Raw genomic sequence first — 18,543 nt, 5'->3', positions numbered from 1 at the left:
CCCTGCACCCTCAGTGACCGGAGTGTGAAGTGTGCTGAGAGCAATGGCGCACAGCTGCAGTGCTGTGCGCTACCTTATTTGAAGACAGGAACGTCTTCTGCCGCCGCTTTCTCCGGACCTCTTCGCTCTTCTGGCTCTGTAAGGGGGCCGGCGGCGCGGCTCCGGGACCCATCCAGGCTGAACCTGTGATCGTCCCTCTGGAGCTAATGTCCAGTAGCCAAGAAGCCCAATCCACTCTGCAGTCAGGTGAGTTCGCTTCTTCTCCCCTTAGTCCCACGATGCAGTGAGCCTGTTGCCAGCAGGACTCACTGAAAATAAAAAACCTATTTAAACTTTTACTTCTAAGCAGCTCAGGAGAGCCACCTAGCTTGCACCCTTCTCGTTCGGGCACAAAAATCTAACTGAGGCTTGGAGGAGGGTCATAGGGGGAGGAGCCAGTGCACACCAGCTAGTCTAAAGCTTTTACTTTTTGTGCCCAGTCTCCTGCGGAGCCGCTATTCCCCATGGTCCTTACGGAGTTCCCAGCATCCACTAGGACGTCAGAGAAATCCTATTTTCTCTAACGTCCTAGTGGATACTGGGAATTGAAAATTACCATGGGGGTGTCCCAAAGATCCTAGAACGGGTGGGAGATTGCTGAGACGCCTGGAAAACCGCCTGACCAAACTGAAGGTCATCCCAGCCAAGGTGTCGAACCTACAAAACTTTACAAACGTGTTCGACCCAAACCAAGTAGCTGCCCAGCACAACTACAAGGCCGAGACACCCCGGGCAGCCGCCCAGTAAGATCCCAGCAACCTCGTGGAGTGGGCCGGAATAGAACTCGGCAGCGGCAGGGCTATTGAAGCATAGACTTGCTGAATAGTCAGTTTGAGCCACCGAGCAATGGATTGCTTGGAGGAAGGATGACCAATTTTAGTAACATCATAGAGGACAAAAAGTGAGTCGGACCTCCTGTGACGAGCAGTCCATTTGATGTAAATCTTCAAAGCCCTCACCATATCCAGGGACTTTGGAGCAACGGAAGCGTAGGACAACACTGGAACCACAATTGGTTGATTGACGTGAATAGCTGACACTACCTTTAGCAAAAACTGTAGCCGAGTTCTGAGCTCTGCCCTATCCTCATGAAATATCAAGTACGGGCTCTTCTAGGATAAGGCCCCCAATTCCGACACACGTCTGGCAGAGGCTAAGGCCAAGCAACATGACTGTCTTCCATGAAGATATTTCAAGTCTACCCTATGCAAAGGTTCAAACCTGTCTGACTGGAGAAAAAAAAGTCAAGACCACATTGAGATCCCACGGAGCCGTGGAAGGAACAAAGGGAGGTTGAATGTGCATAACCCCCTTTAAAAAGGTCTGTACTTCAGGAAGTACCACCAGTTTCTGGAAGAAGATAGAGATAGACGAAATCTGAACTTTGATAGAGCCTAATCGTAGGCCCTTATCCACAGCTGCTTGCAGGAACAGAAGTAAACGGCACAGACAAAATTCCACAGGGGAATATCTTCTACCGTCGCACCAAGAAACATATTTCTTACAAATACGGTGGTAATGTTTGGATGCAACCACCTTACGGGCCTGGATCATAGTTGAAACAACCTTGGCTGGAAGACCCTTTCTGGTTAAAATCTCTCTCTCAACTTCCAGGCTGTCAAACGTACCCACTGTAAGTCTGGATAGACAAACGGTCCCTGTTGAAGAAGGTCCTTGAGAAGCGGCAGAGGCCAGGGTTCCTCCAGCGACAAGGTCAGGAGGTCCGCATATCAGGGCCGTCGAGCCAATCCGGGGCAATGAGAATTGCCTGAACGCTTTCCTTTTTGAGTCTCTTTAGAACTCTTGGAATGAGAGGAATTGGAGGAAACAGGTAAACGAACTGGTAAGTACACTGCATCCTCAGAGCGTCTACCGCAAACACCTGCGGGTCCCTCTTCCTGGAGCAGTAATGATGGAGCTTCTTGTTGAGACGAGAAGCCATCAGGTCTATCTGTGGACAACCCCACATGTGAATAAGTTGTTGAAAAACCCGAGGGTGGAGGCCCCATTCCCCGGATGGAGGTCGTGCCTGCTTAGGAAGTCCGCTTCCCCTTGCGTTGGCTTCCACCCAGATGAGTATTCTGGACACCTCTCGCATTGTGGCCCTGCTTCTTGTTCCTCCCCGTCGGTTCACGTACGCTACTGCTTTGGCATTGTCCGACTGCACCTGGATGGCCTGATTCCGAAGGAGGTATGAGGCCTCTACGAGAGCATTGTAAATTGCTCTGAGTTCCAGGATGTTGATTGGAAGAGCAGATTCCTGAAATGCGCCTCGGGTCACAGCCCCCCAACCCCGGAGGCTGGCATCCGTTGTTAACAGAGTCCAAGACTGGGTATTGAAACTCCGACCCTCCACAAGATGGGAGACTTGTAGCCACCATAGTAGGGATATCCTTGCTTTCGGTGACAGGGTTACATGCTGATGCATGTGCAGGTGAGATCCTGACCATTTTTCCAGCAGATCCAGTTGAAATGGTCGCGCGTGGAACCTGCCGTACTGGATCGCCTCGTAGGAGGCCACCATCTTGCCCAGCAAGCGAATGCAAAGATTAATTGAGATCTCACGTGATTTCAGTACCGAACGGACCACAGACTGAATAGTCAAAGCCTTGTCCATTGGAAGGTAAACCTTCTGAGACACTGTATCCAGGATCATTCCCAGGAATTGAATTCTCTGAGACGGTTTCAGGTGAGATTTCTGGAAACCAAGTATCCACTCATGATCCATAAGCAGACGAGTAGTCAAGTCGATACTGTGCAACAGCTGTGCCTGGGACACCGCCTTTATCAGGAGATCGTCCAGGTATGGGATTATGCTGACACCCATCATGCGCAATTGAAGCATCATGACCTTTGTGAATACCCTCGGGGCTGTGGAGAGACTAAAGGGTAAGGCCTGAAACTGGAAATGTTGGTCTAGTACCGCGAACCAGAGGAACGCTTGGTGAGGGGGCCATATTGGGATATGCAGGTATGCATCCCTGATATCCAGGGACACCAGAAACTCCACCTCCTCCACACTTGCTATCACTGCTCTCATTGATTCCATCTTGAATTTGAACACTCGAAGATAAGGGTTCAGGTATTTGAAGTTCAAGATCGGGCGTACAGAGCCGTACAGCTTTGGGACTACAAAGAGACTTGAGTAAAACCCCTTTGTGTGCAGCGGAGAAGGCACTGGAACAGTAACCCCTGTAGAAAGCAGTTTTTGCACCGCCTCCAGTAAGGAAACCAGCTGGTAAGCCTGACCTGAAGAATCTGAGAGGAGGGAGTTCCTGGAATTCCAGCCGGTATCCTTGGAATATGAGGTCCCTCACCCAAGGATCCAGCAGGACTCTGACCATATGTGGGCGAAGTGTTGAAGGCGAGCACCTACCTGAAAGTCGCCTTGCTGCTGTGGCCAACAGTCATGCGGAGGGCTTCGTGGAAGAGGATCCTGAGGTCTGGTCCAAAGTTCCAGCAGCAGGAGGTTTACGGGACTTAGCAGTCCCTCTAGCAGCATTGGAGGAACCTCTGGCTTTGCCTCTGAATCTGGCCACCCGAAAGGACTGCAGAGAGGGCCCAGTTGCCTGAGATATCCACTTGTTCAGTTCTTCCCCAAACAAGGCATCACCTGTAAAAGGAAGGTTCTCAACCCAGTGGCGGAACTAGCGAGCGGTGGGCCCATGTGCGACAAAATGGCTTGCCCCCCCCCCCCCCATCCCATCCCATCCAAGTTCACCCCCTCACCCCTGGAGAGGATCTGGTGAGGGGGAACCTGCTCAGGGAAGTGGATACCTAGCAACAGTGCCGTAACTAGACATTTTAGCACTGTGTACAAGAAACGGCATTGGAGCCCCACCCCTGCATGCAAAACAGGGGCAGTGCGCGTCGTAGGCGCGCGCAAAATTACATAGTGGCGTGGCTTCGTGGGGAAGGGGTGTGGCCACAAAATAATACCAATTCGTAAAACGGTGCACAGTAGTCTCCATTATTCAAATTACGCCGCACAGTAGCAACACTACACCAGGTAGAGACCTTACACATAATGGCAGACAGCATGCCCTTTTTACACATAACGGCAGACAGCGTGCCCTGGTTAAACATAGCGGCAGACAGCGTACACTTTTTTCACATAACGGCAGACAGCGTGCCCTTGTTAAACATAGCGTCAGACAGCGTACACTTTTTTCACATAACGGCAGACAGCGTGCCCTTGTTAAACATAGCGGCAGACAGCGTACACTTTTTACACATAACGGCAGACAGCGTGCCCTTTTTACACATAATGGCAGACAGCGTCCCCTTTTTACACATTACGGCAGACAGCGTGCCCTTGTTACACATTACGGCAGGCAGATTCCCCCTTTTTACACATTGCGGCAGACAACGTGTCCTTGTTACACATAGCGGCAGGCAGATTCCCCCTTTTTACACATTGCGACAGGCAGATTCCCCCTTTTTACACATTACGGCAGGCAGATTCCCCCTTTTTACACATTGCGGCAGACAGCGTGTCCTTGTTACACATAGCGGCAGGCAGATTCCCCCTTTTTACACATTGCGGCAGACAGCGTGTCCTTGTTACACATAGCGGCAGGCAGATTCCCCCTTTTTACACATTGCGGCAGGCAGATTCCCCCTTTTTACACATTACGGCAGGCAGATTCCCCCTTTTTACACATTGCGGCAGACAGCGTGTCCTTGTTGCACATAGCGGCAGGCAGATTCCCCCTTTTTACACATTGCGGCAGGCAGATTCCCCCTTTTTACACATTACGGCAGGCAGATTCCCCCTTTTTACACATTGCGGCAGACAGCGTGTCCTTGTTACACATAGCGGCAGGCAGAATCCCCGTTTTTACACATTACGGCAGGCAGATTCCCCATTTTTACACATAGCGGCAGGCAGATTCCCCATTTTTACACATTGCGGCAGGCAGATTCCCCATTTTTACACATTGCGGCAGGCAGATTCCCCATTTTTACACATTGCGGCAGGCAGATTCCCCGTTTTTACACATTGCAGCACACAGTCCCCCTTTTTTGTAGGAAAGAAAGAAAGAAGAGAAAGAAAGAAAGAAAGAAAGAAAGAAAGAAAGAAAGAAAGAAAGAAAGAAAGAAAGAAAGAAAGAAAGAAAGAAAGAAAGAAAGAAAGAAAGAAAGAAAGAAAGAAAGAAGAATTATACTTACCCTCTCCGCTGGCTCAGGCTCCTCGGTGCAGCGTCAGACGATTCCCGGGCAGTAGAGAATGAGGAGGAGGGAGGTGGAGGAGGGAGCCGCAGCAGCGCTGTGTTATTGGTGGAGGCGCTGCTGCTGCTGCCCCTCTGCTTCACTATAGGCTGTTCTCTGAAGACAGCCTATAGTGAAGCAGAGGGGCAGCAGCAGCAGCGCCTCCACCAGTAACAAAGCGCTGCTGCGGCTCCCTCCTTCACCTCCCTCCTTCTCCCGTCCGTGCCGCTGCTCCTCTCCTCTGTGGGCGGCTGTGCGCTGCGGGCAGCGGTTGCCCGCAGCGCACAGCGGCATGTAATGAGTCAATTTGACTCATTACATGCTTGGGCCCCTGGACAGAGGCGGGCCCCAGTGCAACGTACTGCTTGCACTGGCAGTAGTTCCGCCTCTGTCTCAACCCCTTTTTTAGAATCAGCATCTGCTGACCATTGTCGCAGCCATAGGTCTCTACGAGCCGATACTGCCATAGCAATGTAACTATCTTGTCCTGAGGTAGTGTAAGCAACCCTTTCAGAATATCATCAGACCATTTTACCATAGCTCTAGAAATACAGCCGCATACTATGGTAGGGCGTTGGGCTACACCTGCTGTATAAATTGATTTAAGAGTGGTTTAAATTTTGCGATCAGCTGGGTCTTTGAGAGAAATGGCCCCAGGCACAGCTAAAACAATTTTACGTGACAGCCTGGACACAGAGGTATCCACTGTCAGTGGGTTTTCCCAGATTTTTCTATCCTCCGTAGGAAAAGGAAAATTGGATTTTAAATTACCTACCGGTAAATCCTTTTCTCGTAGTCCGTAGAGGATGCTGGGGTCCACATTAGTACTATAGGGTAATATACGGGCCCATTAGAAGCCAAGAGCACTTTAAGAGATCAATAGTGTGTGCTGGCTCCTCCCTCTATGCCCCTCCTACCAGACTCAGTCTAGAAACTGTGCCCGAGGAGACGGACATACTTCGAGAGAAGGAAATACACAGATAGTGGCGAGATTCACACCAGCTCACACGTACAACAAAAGGAAAGCCAAGCTAACCAACTTGGAACGATTCAGCAATGGCTGAATTAACAAACTGAACCAAGTAACAATGCAGGAATATGAAGCACTGGGCGTGTGCACAGCATCCTCTACGGACTGCGAGAAAAGGATTTACCGGATGCTGCGGTCCACATTAGTACCATGGGGATGTACCAAAGCTCCCAGTACGGGAGGAAGAGTGCTGAGGTTCCTGCGGAACAGATTGGCCTCTGAGGACCTAAAGTTTGGTCAAAGTATCTAACTTGTAGAACTTAGCAAACGTGTTCAACCCTGACCAAGTAGCTGCTCGGCAAAGCTGAAGAGCTGAGACAACCCGGGCAGCCGGCCAGGAAGAACCCACTTTACGAGTAGAGTGGGCCTTACAGATTTTGGACACGGCAAGCCTGCCGTAGAATAAACATGCTGGATAGTGAACCTGATCCAGCGAGAAATTGTCTGCTTAGCAGTAGGACACCCAATCTTGTTGGGATCATAAAGGACAAACAGAGCGTCAGACTTCGAGTGACGAGAAGTTCTCTTCACATAGATTTTCAAAGCCCTCACAACATCCAAGGACTTTGAGGTAATTGAGGAGTCAGTAGCCACTGGCACAACAATAGGTTTATTAATATGAAAGGCTGACACAACCTTTGGAAGAAACTGCTGATGCGTTCTGAGCTCAGCTTTGTCCTAGTGGAGAATTAAATAGGGGCAACGCCCCCAATTCAGACGCACTTCGAGCAGAAGCCGATGCCAACAGAGTGACCGCCTTCCAAGTAAGAAACTTGACGTCTGCGTCCTGTAAAGCAGAACCCCTTTCAAGAATGTCTAAACCTCAGGAAGAGCCGCCAATTGTTTCTGGAAGAAAATGGACAAGGCCGAAATCTGGACCTTAATGGAGCCCAAGCGTAGGCCTACATCCACACCTACTTGCAGAAAGAGGAGAAACCGTCCAAGTTGAAACTCCACTGCAGGAAACTTCTTGGACTCACACCAAGACACATACTTTTTCCAAATTCGATGGTAATGCTTTGACATTACTCTCTTCCTAGCCTGTATCAGGGTAGGAATGACCTTTTTCGGAATGCCTTACCGAGCTAAGATCTGGCGTTCAACCTCCATGCCGTCAAACGTAGCCGCGGTAAGTCTTGATAGGCGAACGGCACCTGTTGGAGAAGGTCCTCGCGAAGAGGAAGAGGCATCGGATCCTCCAGCAGTAATTCCAGAAGATCCGTGTACCAAGCCCGTCTTGGCCAGTCCGGAGAAATTAACTCTTCTTTTTATGAGCTTGAGAACCTTTGGGATGAGCGGAAGTGGAGGGAACACATACACCGACTGGAACGTCCACGGAGTGACTAGTGCATCCACCGCCACTGCGTGTGGGTCTCTCGACCTGGAACAGTACCTCCGTAGCTTCTTGTTGAGACGAGAGGCCATCATGTCAGAGGTACCCCCCATCAGCTTGTCACCTCTGCGAACACCTCCGGATGGAGACCCCATTCTCCTGGATGGAGATCGTGTCTGCTGAGGAAGTCCGCTTCCCAGTTGTCCACTCCCGGAATGAAGATCGCTGACAGCGCCACCGTGTGCTTTTCTGTCCAGAGGATTCTTGTTACCTCTGACATTGCAGCTCTGCTCTTCGTTCCGCCCTGTCTGTTTATCTAGGACACCGCTGTGACGTTGACCAACTGAACCTGAATGGCTTGATTTTGCAGAAGATGTGCTGCTTGTAGAGGGCCGTTGTTAATGGCCCTCAGTTCCAGAACGTTTATGGGAAGGAGAGATTCCTGACTTGACCACCTTCCTTGGAAAGGTTTTTCCCTTGGTGACTGCTCCGCAACCTCTGAGGCTTGCATCCGTGGTTAGGGGGATCTAATTTAGAATCCCGAACCTGCGGCCTTCGAGTAGGTGAGACGTTTGTAGCCACCAGAGGAGCGAAATTCTGGCTTTCGGCGAAAGGCTTATCCGCTGGTGCATGTGAAGGTATGATCCCGATCATTTGTCCAGGAGATCCAGTTGGAAGAACCTCACATGGAACCTTCCGTACTGCAGAGCCTCATAGGAGGCAACCATCTTCCCCAGAAGACGAATGCACTGATGAACCGATACCCTGGCCAGTTTCAGGAGTTCCCGGACCATTGATTGGATCACCAACGCTTTCTCCACCAGTAGAAACACCCTCTATACTTCCGCATCAAGTATCATTCCCAGGAGGGGCAGTCTCCTTGTCAGCTCCAAATGTGACTTTGGAAGATTCAGGATCCACCCATGATCCTGGAGTAGACGAGTTGAGAGAGCGATACTCTGCAACAACTTCTCCTTGGAAGGCGCTTTTATCAGCAGATCGTCCAAATATGGAATTATGTTCACACCCTGTTTTCGTCGGAGTATGCATCGTCTCTGCCATGACCTTGGTGAATACCCTCGGTGCTGTGGAGAGGCCAAATGGCAGTGCTTGGAACGGATAGTGACTGTCCAGCAGCGCAAATCTGAGATTAGCCTGGCCAGATCGGAATGTGAAGGTACGCATCCTTGATATCCAGGGATACCAGGAATTCCCCCTCCTCCAGACCTGAGATCACCGCTCTCAGAGACTCCATCTTGAATTTGAATTCCATCAAGTAGGGGTTCAATGACTTTAGGTTTAATATCGACCTTACCGAACCGTCCGGTTTCGGTACCACAAACAGGTTTGAGTAATAACCCTTGTGTTGTAGGTGGAGTGGAACAGGAACAATGACATTTGTTTGAACCAATTTTTGAATTGCTGCCTGTAGGATAGCGCTGTCTGTCAGGGAAACTGGTAAGCCTGATTTGAAGAATCTGTGAGGTGGGAGTTGTTGAAACTCCAGTCTGTATCCCTGGGCCACAATATCCTTTACCCAGGCGTCTAGGCATGATGACGCCCAAATGTGACTGAAGACTTAGTCTTGCTCCCACCTGCCCGACCTCCAGGCAGGGAGGTCCACCATCATGCTGAAGATTTTGAGGAAGCAGAACCTGGCTTCTGTTCCTGGGTACCTGATGGCGCAGGTTTTTTTGGACTTTCCCCGACCTCCTCTATAAAAGGTGGGAGGGGGTTTGGATTTCTTACATTTTGCGGTCCGAAAGGACTGCAGTGTAGGCAAAGGGAAAGACTTCCTCGCCGGTGGTGTTCCTGAGGGAAGAAAAGTTGACTTACCCGCAGTTGCCGTGGAGATCCATGCATCCAAAGCATCCCCAAACAGAGCCTGACCTGTGAAGGGTAGGTTCTCCACACTGCTCTTGAATTCCGCATCCGCAGTCCATTGGCGTAGCCAGAGTCCTCTGCGCAACGATACCGCCATAGCAGTAGCCCGTACATTCAGCATACCAAGGTCCTTCATGGCCTCCACCATGAGCCCTGCAGAATCCTGTATGTGACGAAAGAACAAATCAATGTCACTTCTATCCACAGTATCTAAGTCTTCTAGCAATGTGCCTGACCACTTTACTATAGCTTTAGAAATCCACGCACAAGCAATAGTGGGCCGTAAAGCGACGTCATTAACGGTGTATAGTGATTTGAGTGTATTCTCAATCTTGCATTCAGCCGGTTCTTTTAAAGCGGTTGGACCAGGAACAGGTAAAACCACCTTTTTTGACAACCTAGATACAGATGCGTCAACTATAGGTGGATTTTCCCACTTTTTTCTATCCTCTACAGGAAGAGGGAAAGCAAATGGAGAACTCTTTTTGGGATCTGGAATTTTATTTCTCTGGGTTTTCCCAGGATTTTTCAAACAAAGAGTTTAACTCCTTGGAAGCCGGAAAGGTAAGCAAGGATTTCTTACTTTCTGTAAAATAAGATTCCGCCACCTGTTCAGGTACGTTCTCAGAAATGTGTAAAACATCCCTAATGGCTTCAATCATTAGTTGCACCCCTTTTGCAAGGTATGCATCTCCTCCCTGCATGTCCCCATCACCGTGCCTTGTATCAGAGTCGGTATCAGTGTCAGCTTGCATTATCTGGGCAAGTGTACACTTTTGTGGGTATGTAGGTGGGGTTTTTGATGAAGTAGTGGGGGCCAAATACTGTAACCCCTCCACAGATTTCCTCAAAAAATGCATCTCTTTCTCAGTATGTGACATCCTTGTAGAAATTTGGGATATCATTCCCCCTAAAGAATCCACCCATGTGAGTTCGGATTCCGTCCGTAGACTGTTTCAGGGTTTGTCTTTCTTGTTTAGCTGTAGCCAACTCTGAATTTATAATTTTAATCATAGTTTTAAATGATTCCATCCACTCAGCTTCCTGCACATTACTACCTTGTGTAGGTAGTGAGCACTGGGTACACATACGTGACCCCTGTGAGGAAGGTGTAAACCTAGCCTTGCATAAAGTACACACAGACTTATTTGCAGACATGCTTGAGCAGAAAACACAGAGATTAGTATGAAACACAGTGCAGTATTAGTGAGATAGCACACTTATTCTAGACCACCCTGAATGGAGTGACACAGAGAGGACTGGGACCAGCACACACCACCACAGACCAAGCAGCACCCCGCTGGGTGTCTCTTATGTGTTATTTACCACACAGCGGTATAACCGCTGACTATGTGCTCCCCCCTTCACTATAACCGCCTGGTACCATACAATTGGTGATTCAGTGGGTCCTGTGGAGGAGCAGTCTCTGCATGCAGCCTATTCAGAGTAGCAGCAGCAGGAAATAGCGCCTTTTAGCCTCTGGTCCCGCTCTCCAGGAAGCCCCGCCCCCGTAATGGCGCGCGGTCCCTCCATGTTATTTATACTGGCTTCTCCATGTGTGTGTAAAAAGAGAGAGTGCAACCTGCTTTTACAAGTATAACGCCAGTGTGGGTACACAGCGGGCACCGCGGCCCGTTGCCAGGTGATCGCTGTCCATTCATGCCACCATTTGCACCGGGGATCCGCTAACCGGGACACCGGTGTATCACTCACGGCACTGCGGCGGTTTCGGCATCTGTTTGGGGTGGTGGCATGCTGCCGGCTTGTGCGCACACCCTGGGGGTATGAGAAACATCACCTCAGGAGCTTATTGTCCTGTCAGCGGGGATACGAACCATTAACTGTGAGGAAGTTGGTTCAGTCCCCCCCCCCCCCCCCCCCCCCTCCCAAGTCCCACGACGCAGGCAGACTGGTTGCCAACCAGTGCTGCCTGAAAATAAACTAAAATAAATTTATGAAGAAAACTCTCTGGAGAGCAACAGAATGCACCCGGCTCCTTAGGCACATTTTCTAAAACAGATTCAGGTAGGAGGGGCATAGAGGGGAGGAGCCAGCACACACTATTATTTTCTTAAAGTGCCAGTCTCCAATGGACCCAATCTATACCCCATAGTAATCTTCAATTCCCAGTATCCACTAGGACGTTAGAGAAAATTTCTTTAATTTACTTACTAGTAGAAAAGTAAATTACAGCCCCACGTCAGAGAATATGTCACTACCAGTATCCTCTGTATATTATTTTTTCTAGAAAATGACTAATAAATACTGCTTGCACATTGTACACCGACATGATATGCCAACGGCAAGTAAAAATAAGAATTTACTTACCGATAATTCTATTTCTCATAGTCCGTAGTGGATGCTGGGGACTCCGTCAGGACCATGGGGAATAGCGGGCTCCGCAGGAGACAGGGCACATCTAAAAAAGCTTTTAGGTCACATGGTGCGTACTGGCTCCTCCCCCTATGACCCTCCTCCAAGCCTCAGTTAGGTACTGTGCCCGGACGAGCGTACACAATAAGGAAGGATCTTGAATCCCGGGTAAGACTCATACCAGCCACACCAATCACACCGTACAACTTGTGATCTGAACCCAGTTAACAGTATGATAACAAAACGAAGTAGCCTCTGAAAAGATGGCTCACAACAACAGTAATAACCCGATTTTGTAACAATAACTATGTACAAGCATTGCAGACAATCCGCACTTGGGATGGGCGCCCAGCATCCACTACGGACTATGAGAAATAGAATTATCGGTAAGTAAATTCTTATTTTCTCTAACGTCCTAGTGGATGCTGGGGACTCCGTCAGGACCATGGGGATTATACCAAAGCTCCCAAACGGGCGGGAGAGTGCGGATGACTCTGCAGCACCGAATGAGAAAACTCCAGGTCCTCTTTAGCCAGAGTATCAAATTTGTAAAATTTTACAAACGTGTTCTCCCCTGACCACGTAGCTGCTCGGCAAAGTTGTAATGCCGAGACCCCTCGGGCAGCCGCCCAAGATGAGCCCACCTTCCTTGTGGAGTGGGCCTTTACAGATTTAGGCTGTGGCACGCCTGCCACAGAATGTGCAAGTTGGATTGTGCTACAGATCCAACGTGCAATCGTCTGTTTAGACGCAGGAGCACCCATCTTGTTGGGTGCATACAATGTAAACAACGAGTCAGTTTTTCTGACTCCAGCTGTCCTTGAAATATATATTTTTAATGCTCTGACAACGTCCAGTAACTTGGAGTCCTCCAAGTCGCTAGTAGCCGCAGGCACCACAATAGGCTGGTTTAAGTGAAATGCCGAAACCACCTTAGGGAGAAATTGAGGACGTGTCCTCAATTCTGCCCTGTCCGAATGGAATATCAGATATGGGCTCTTGTATGACAAAGCTGCCAACTCTGAAACTCTCCTGGCAGAAGCCAGGGCCAACAGCATGGTTACCTTCCATGTAAGGTATTTTAATTCTACCGATTTTAACGGCTCAAACCAATGAGATTTGAGAAAATTTAGAACCACGTTCAAATCCCACGGTGCCACTGGAGGCACTATTGGGGGTTGTATATGTAGTACACCTTTGACAAAAGTTTGTACTTCAGGCACTGACGCCAATTCCTTCTGGAAGAAAATTGATAAGGCCGAAATTTGAACTTTAATGGACCCCAATTTTAGGCCCATAGACAATCCTGCTTGCAGGAAATGTAAGAATCGACCCAATTGAAATTCTTCCGTTGGAGCCTTCTTGGCCTCACACCACGCAACATATTTTCGCCAAATGCGGTGATAATGTTGTACAGTCACTTCCTTTCTAGCCTTAATCAAGGTAGGAATAACTTCCTCTGGAATGCCCATTTCTTTTAGAATCCGGCGTTCAACCGCCATGCCGTCAAACGCAGACGCGGTAAGTCTTGGAACATACAAGGTCCCTGCTGAAGCAGATCCCTTCTTAGAGGTAGAGGCCACGGATCCTCCGTGAGCATCTCTTGAAGTTCCGGATACCAAGTTCTTCTTGGCCAGTCCGGAGCCACCAGTATCGTTCTTACTCCTCTTTTCCGTATAATTCTCAGTACCTTTGGTATGAGAGGCAGAGGAGGGAACACATACACTGACTGGTACACCCACGGTGTTACCCGAGCGTCCACAGCTATTGCCTGAGGGTCTCTTGACCTGGCGCAATACCTGTCCAATTTTTTGTTGAGGCGAGACGCCATCATGTCCACCTTTGGTTTTTCCCAACGGTTCACAATCATGTGGAAAACTTCTGGATGAAGTCCCCACTCTCCCGGGTGAAGGTCGTGTCTGCTGAGGAAATCTGCTTCCCAGTTGTCCACTCCCGGGATGAACACTGCTGACAGTGCTATGACATGATTCTCCGCCCAGCGCAGAATCCTTGCAGCTTCTGCCATTGCACTCCTGCTTCTCGTGCCGCCTTGTCGGTTTACGTGGGCGACTGCAGTGATGTTGTCGGACTGGATCAACACTGGCCTGACCCTGAAGCAGCGGTTTTGCCAGACTTAGAGCATTGTAGATCGCTCTTAGCTCCAGTATATTTATGTGAAGAGACGTCTCCAGGTTTGACCACACGCCCTGGAAGTTTCTTCCCTTTGTGACTGCTCCCCAACCTCGTAGGCTGGCATCCGTAGTCACCAGGACCCAGTCCTGTATGCCGAATCTGCGGCCCACTAACAGATGGGCAGTCTGCAACCACCACAGGAGAGACAACCTTGTTCTCGGTGACAGTGTTATCCGCTGATGCATGTGCAGATGCGATCCGGACCATTTGTCCAGCAGATCCCACTGAAATGTCCGTGCATGGAATCTGCCGAATGGAATCGCTTCGTACGAAGCCACCATCTTTCCCAGGACTCTTGTGCATTGATGTACTGACACAGTTCCTGGTTTTAGGAGGTTCCTGACAAGTTCGGATAACTCCCTTGCTTTCTCTTCCGGGAGAAATACCTTTTTCTGAACCGTGTCCAGAATCATACCCAGGAACAGCAGATGCGTTGTCGGGGTCAATTGAGATTTTGGAAGATTTAGAATCCACCCGTGTTGCTGAAGCACTACTTGTGTTAGCGCCACACCGACTTCCAGCTGTTCTCTGGACTTTGCCCTTATCAGGAGATCGTCCAAGTAAGGGATAATTAATACGCCTTTTCTTCGTAGAAGAACCATCATTTCGGTCATTACCTTGGTAAAGACCCGAGGGGCCGTGGACAAACCAAACGGCAGCGTTTGAAACTGATAATGACAGTCTTGTATCACGAACCTGAGATACCCTTGGTGTGAGGGGTAAATCGGGACATGTAGATAAGCATCTTTTATGTCCAAGGACACCATGAAGTCTCCTTCTTCCAGATTCGCTATCACTGCCCTGAGTGACTCCATCTTGAACTTGAATTTCTGTATGTACAGGTTCAAGGATTTCAGATTTAGAATAGGCCTTACCGAACCGTCCGGTTTCGGTACCACAAATAGAGTGGAATAATACCCCTTTCCCTGTTGTAGGAGGGGTACCTTGACTATCACCTGCTGAGAATACAGCTTGTGAATGGCTTCCAAAACCGACGTCCTTTCTGAGGGAGACGTTGGTAAAGCAGACTTTAGGAACCGGCGAGGGGGAAACCTTTCGAACTCCAGCATGTAACCCTGAGATATTATCTGCAGGACCCACGGGTCCACTTGTGAGTGAGCCCATTGATTGCTGAAAATCTTGAGTCGACCCCCCACCGTTCCTGGGTCCGATTGTAAAGCCCCAGCGTCATGCTGATGGCTTTGTAGAAGCCGGGGCGGGCTTCTGTTCCTGGGCAGGGGCTGCGTGCTGCCCTTTCTTACCCTTTCCTCTGCCTCTCGGCAGATAAGACTGTCCTTTTGGTCGCTTTTTATAGGAGCGAAAGGACTGCGGCTGAAAAGACGGTGTCTTTTTCTGTTGTGAAGGGGTCTGAGGTAAAAAGGTGGATTTGCCGGCAGTTGCCGTGGTCACCAGGTCCGAAAGACCGACCCCAAACAATTCCTCTCCTTTATATGGCAATACTTCCATATGCCTCTTGGAATCCGCATCACCTGACCACTGTCGCGTCCATAAACTTCTTCTGGCAGATATGGACATCGCGCTTACTCTTGATGCTAGAGTACAAACATCCCTCTGAGCATCTCGCATATAAAGAAAAGCATCCTTTAATTGCTCTAGAGTCAATAAAATACTGTCCCTATCCAGGGTCTCAATATTTTCAGTCAGAGAATCCAACCACACTACCCCAGCACTGCACATCCAGGCTGAGGCTATTGCCGGTCGCAGTATAACACCAGTATGTGTGTATATACTCTTCAGTGTAGTTTCCAGCCTCCTATCTGCTGGATCCTTGAGGGCGGCCGTATCAGGAGACGGCAACGCCACTTGCTTTGATAAACGTGTGAGCGCCTTATCCACCTTAGGGGGTGTTTCCCAGCGCGCCCTAACCTCTGGTGGGAAAGGGTATAATGCCAATAACTTCTTTGAAATTAGCAATTTTCTATCGGGGGTAACCCACGCTTCATCACACACATCATTCAATTCCTCTGATTCTGGGAAAAATACAGGTAGTTTTTTCACCCCCCACATAATACCCCTTTTTGAGGTACCAGCAGTATCAGAGATCTGCAACGCCTCCTTCATTGCCGTGATCATATAACGTGTGGCCCTATTGGAAAATACGTTTGTTTCTTCACCGTCGACACTAGATTCATCTGTGTCGGTACCCGTGTCGACTGACTGAGGTAAAGGACGTTTTACAGCCCCTGACGGTGTCTGAGACGCCTGAACCGGTACTAACTGGTTTGCCGGGCGTCTTATTTCGTCAACTGACTTTTGTAGTGTGCTGACATTATCACGTAATTCCATAACTAAAGCCATCCATTCCGGTGTCGACTCCCTAGGGGGTGACATTACCATCATCGGCAATTGCTCTGCCTCCACACCAACATCGTCCTCATACATGTCGACACACACGTACCGACACACAGCAGCCACACAGGGAATGCTCTAATCGAAGACAGGACCCCTTAGCCCTTTGGGGAGACAGAGGGAGAGTTTGCCAGCACACACCAAAAGCGCTATAAATGTATATAAACAACCCTAGAAGGTGTTGTTTACTATATATGCGCTCTTAATATATAAATATCGCCAATTTATGCCCCCCTTCTCTTTGTTACCCTGTTTCTGTAGTGCAGTGCAGGGGAGAGTCCTGGGAGCCTTCCTCACCAGCGGAGCTGAGCAGGAAAATGGCGCTGAGTGCTGAGGAGAATAAGCTCCGCCCCTTTTTCGGCGGGATTTTTCTCCCGGTTTTTAAGAAACTGGCCTGGGTCAAAATACATACATATAGCCTTAATGGGTATATGTGATGTATTTATTTTGCCACTAAAGGTAATTATATTGCTGCCCAGGGCGCCCCCAGCAGCGCCCTGCACCCTCCGTGACTGAGTCAGTGAGCCGTGTGACAACAATGGCGCACAGCTGCAGTGCTGTGCGCTACCTTCACGAAGACTGTGGAGTCTTCTGCCGCCTGTTTTCCGGACCTCCGTTCTGCCGTCTCTTCAGCGTCTGTAAGGGGGATCGGCGGCGCGGCTCCGGGACGAACCCCAGGCTGACCTGTGTTCCGACTCCCTCTGGAGCTAAGTGTCCAGTAGCCTAAGACTCCAATCCATCCTGCACGCAGGTGAGTTGGAAATCTCTCCCCTAAGTCCCTCGATGCAGTGATCCTGTTGCCAGCAGGAATCACTGAGATTGAAACCTAAAAAAACTTTTCTAAACAGCTCTTTAAGAGAGCCACCTAGATTGCACCCTCTCGGACGGGCACAAAAACCTAACTGAGGCTTGGAGGAGGGTCATAGGGGGAGGAGCCAGTACGCACCATGTGACCTAAAAGCTTTTTTAGATGTGCCCTGTCTCCTGCGGAGCCCGCTATTCCCCATGGTCCTGACGGAGTCCCCAGCATCCACTAGGACGTTAGAGAAAATAGTAACAGCATCCAGACGGTTAACAGAGACTAAGAAATAGTATCTCCATTCTGTGCAAATCACCAGCTTCCTAGTAATATCTGGAAGGTGGTCAGTATTTAGTGACCTCTACCCTTTGTTTCATGACTCAGTGGCTGCCGTACATCTTCTGTTAGCTGGTGACCATGCAAGTTTCTTCTCACACTGCACAGCAGACAATGAGGACATCCCTCAGTGATGAAACCCTTCCCCCAGTAGGATACTTCATAAATTTTCCATATTAGGTGGATGTTACAGAGGGCAATAACCTGGTAATAGATTTATTTACACCTGGATTATCAAGACAAAATGGCTGCCAAACCGGACCATTCATGTTCTGCAAATGTGTCAGCCTGGCCTACTGACATGACGGTAGTGTAAGATTACTGTAGTCAGTGAACAGGGAGAATTTGGACTCTTTTCCGTTCTTTGTGTTTGTCACTCACCTTTACCCATATCTACAGCAATCTCCTCCTCTTTAACCTTCATCACCTCGTCTTCAGGCTGTAATCCAATTTCTGCTGTTACAGTGTTTAGGTCTTTCTTCTTATACAAGGAAACCCACAAAACACACACACAAAAAAAAAAAAAAAACTCATTTAGATTAATCAGCAAGTATAGGTATGTAGAAACTAACACTCAATGCCAATAGGGACTCCCCTGAGTAAATATACAAACACAAAGGTAGGGGAGAACTAATATTCTCTATGTGGATGAGTGCTATACGCACCAATGACCAATTTTTTAAGGCTTCTTTACATACTTATGAAGGACCTCTTATATCTAAGTGTAACATGGCAGGCAGGCTACCAGACAGCAACATAGCCACAACACTCTAATACAGAGTTTCCCAAACTCTGCAGGGTTTTAAGGCTAGCCATGCATGAGTCCACATGGTACAGTATAATCAAACTGACTGAGGTACTAATTAAGTCTCTTATGCTCAAGCATGGATAGGCTTAAAACATGGACTGAAATGGCGGAGTTTGGAAAAAACTGCTGTAGCAGAAACAGTCAAAAGAAACTCTGGTCAGCTCAGC

General features: G+C 49.0%; 1 protein-coding gene across 1 annotated transcript in view; it reads right to left on the bottom strand.

Annotated features, from left to right (window-relative positions):
• LOC135054880 (gastrula zinc finger protein XlCGF57.1-like) overlaps positions 1–18,543 on the bottom strand; it is a 113,930-nt gene that overhangs the window by 40,567 nt on the left and 54,820 nt on the right. The window contains exon 6 of the mRNA XM_063958311.1: positions 17,950–18,049. Within this exon, the coding sequence (XP_063814381.1) occupies positions 17,950–18,049 (100 nt within the window). The remainder of the gene's footprint in view (positions 1–17,949; positions 18,050–18,543) is intronic.

The sequence above is a fragment of the Pseudophryne corroboree genome, chromosome 3 (assembly GCF_028390025.1).
Source record: "Pseudophryne corroboree isolate aPseCor3 chromosome 3, aPseCor3.hap2, whole genome shotgun sequence".
Classification (NCBI taxonomy): Eukaryota; Metazoa; Chordata; class Amphibia; order Anura; family Myobatrachidae; genus Pseudophryne; species Pseudophryne corroboree.
Note: the sequence above shows the minus strand (reverse complement) of the source record. Positions and strands in the feature narration are given on the sequence as shown.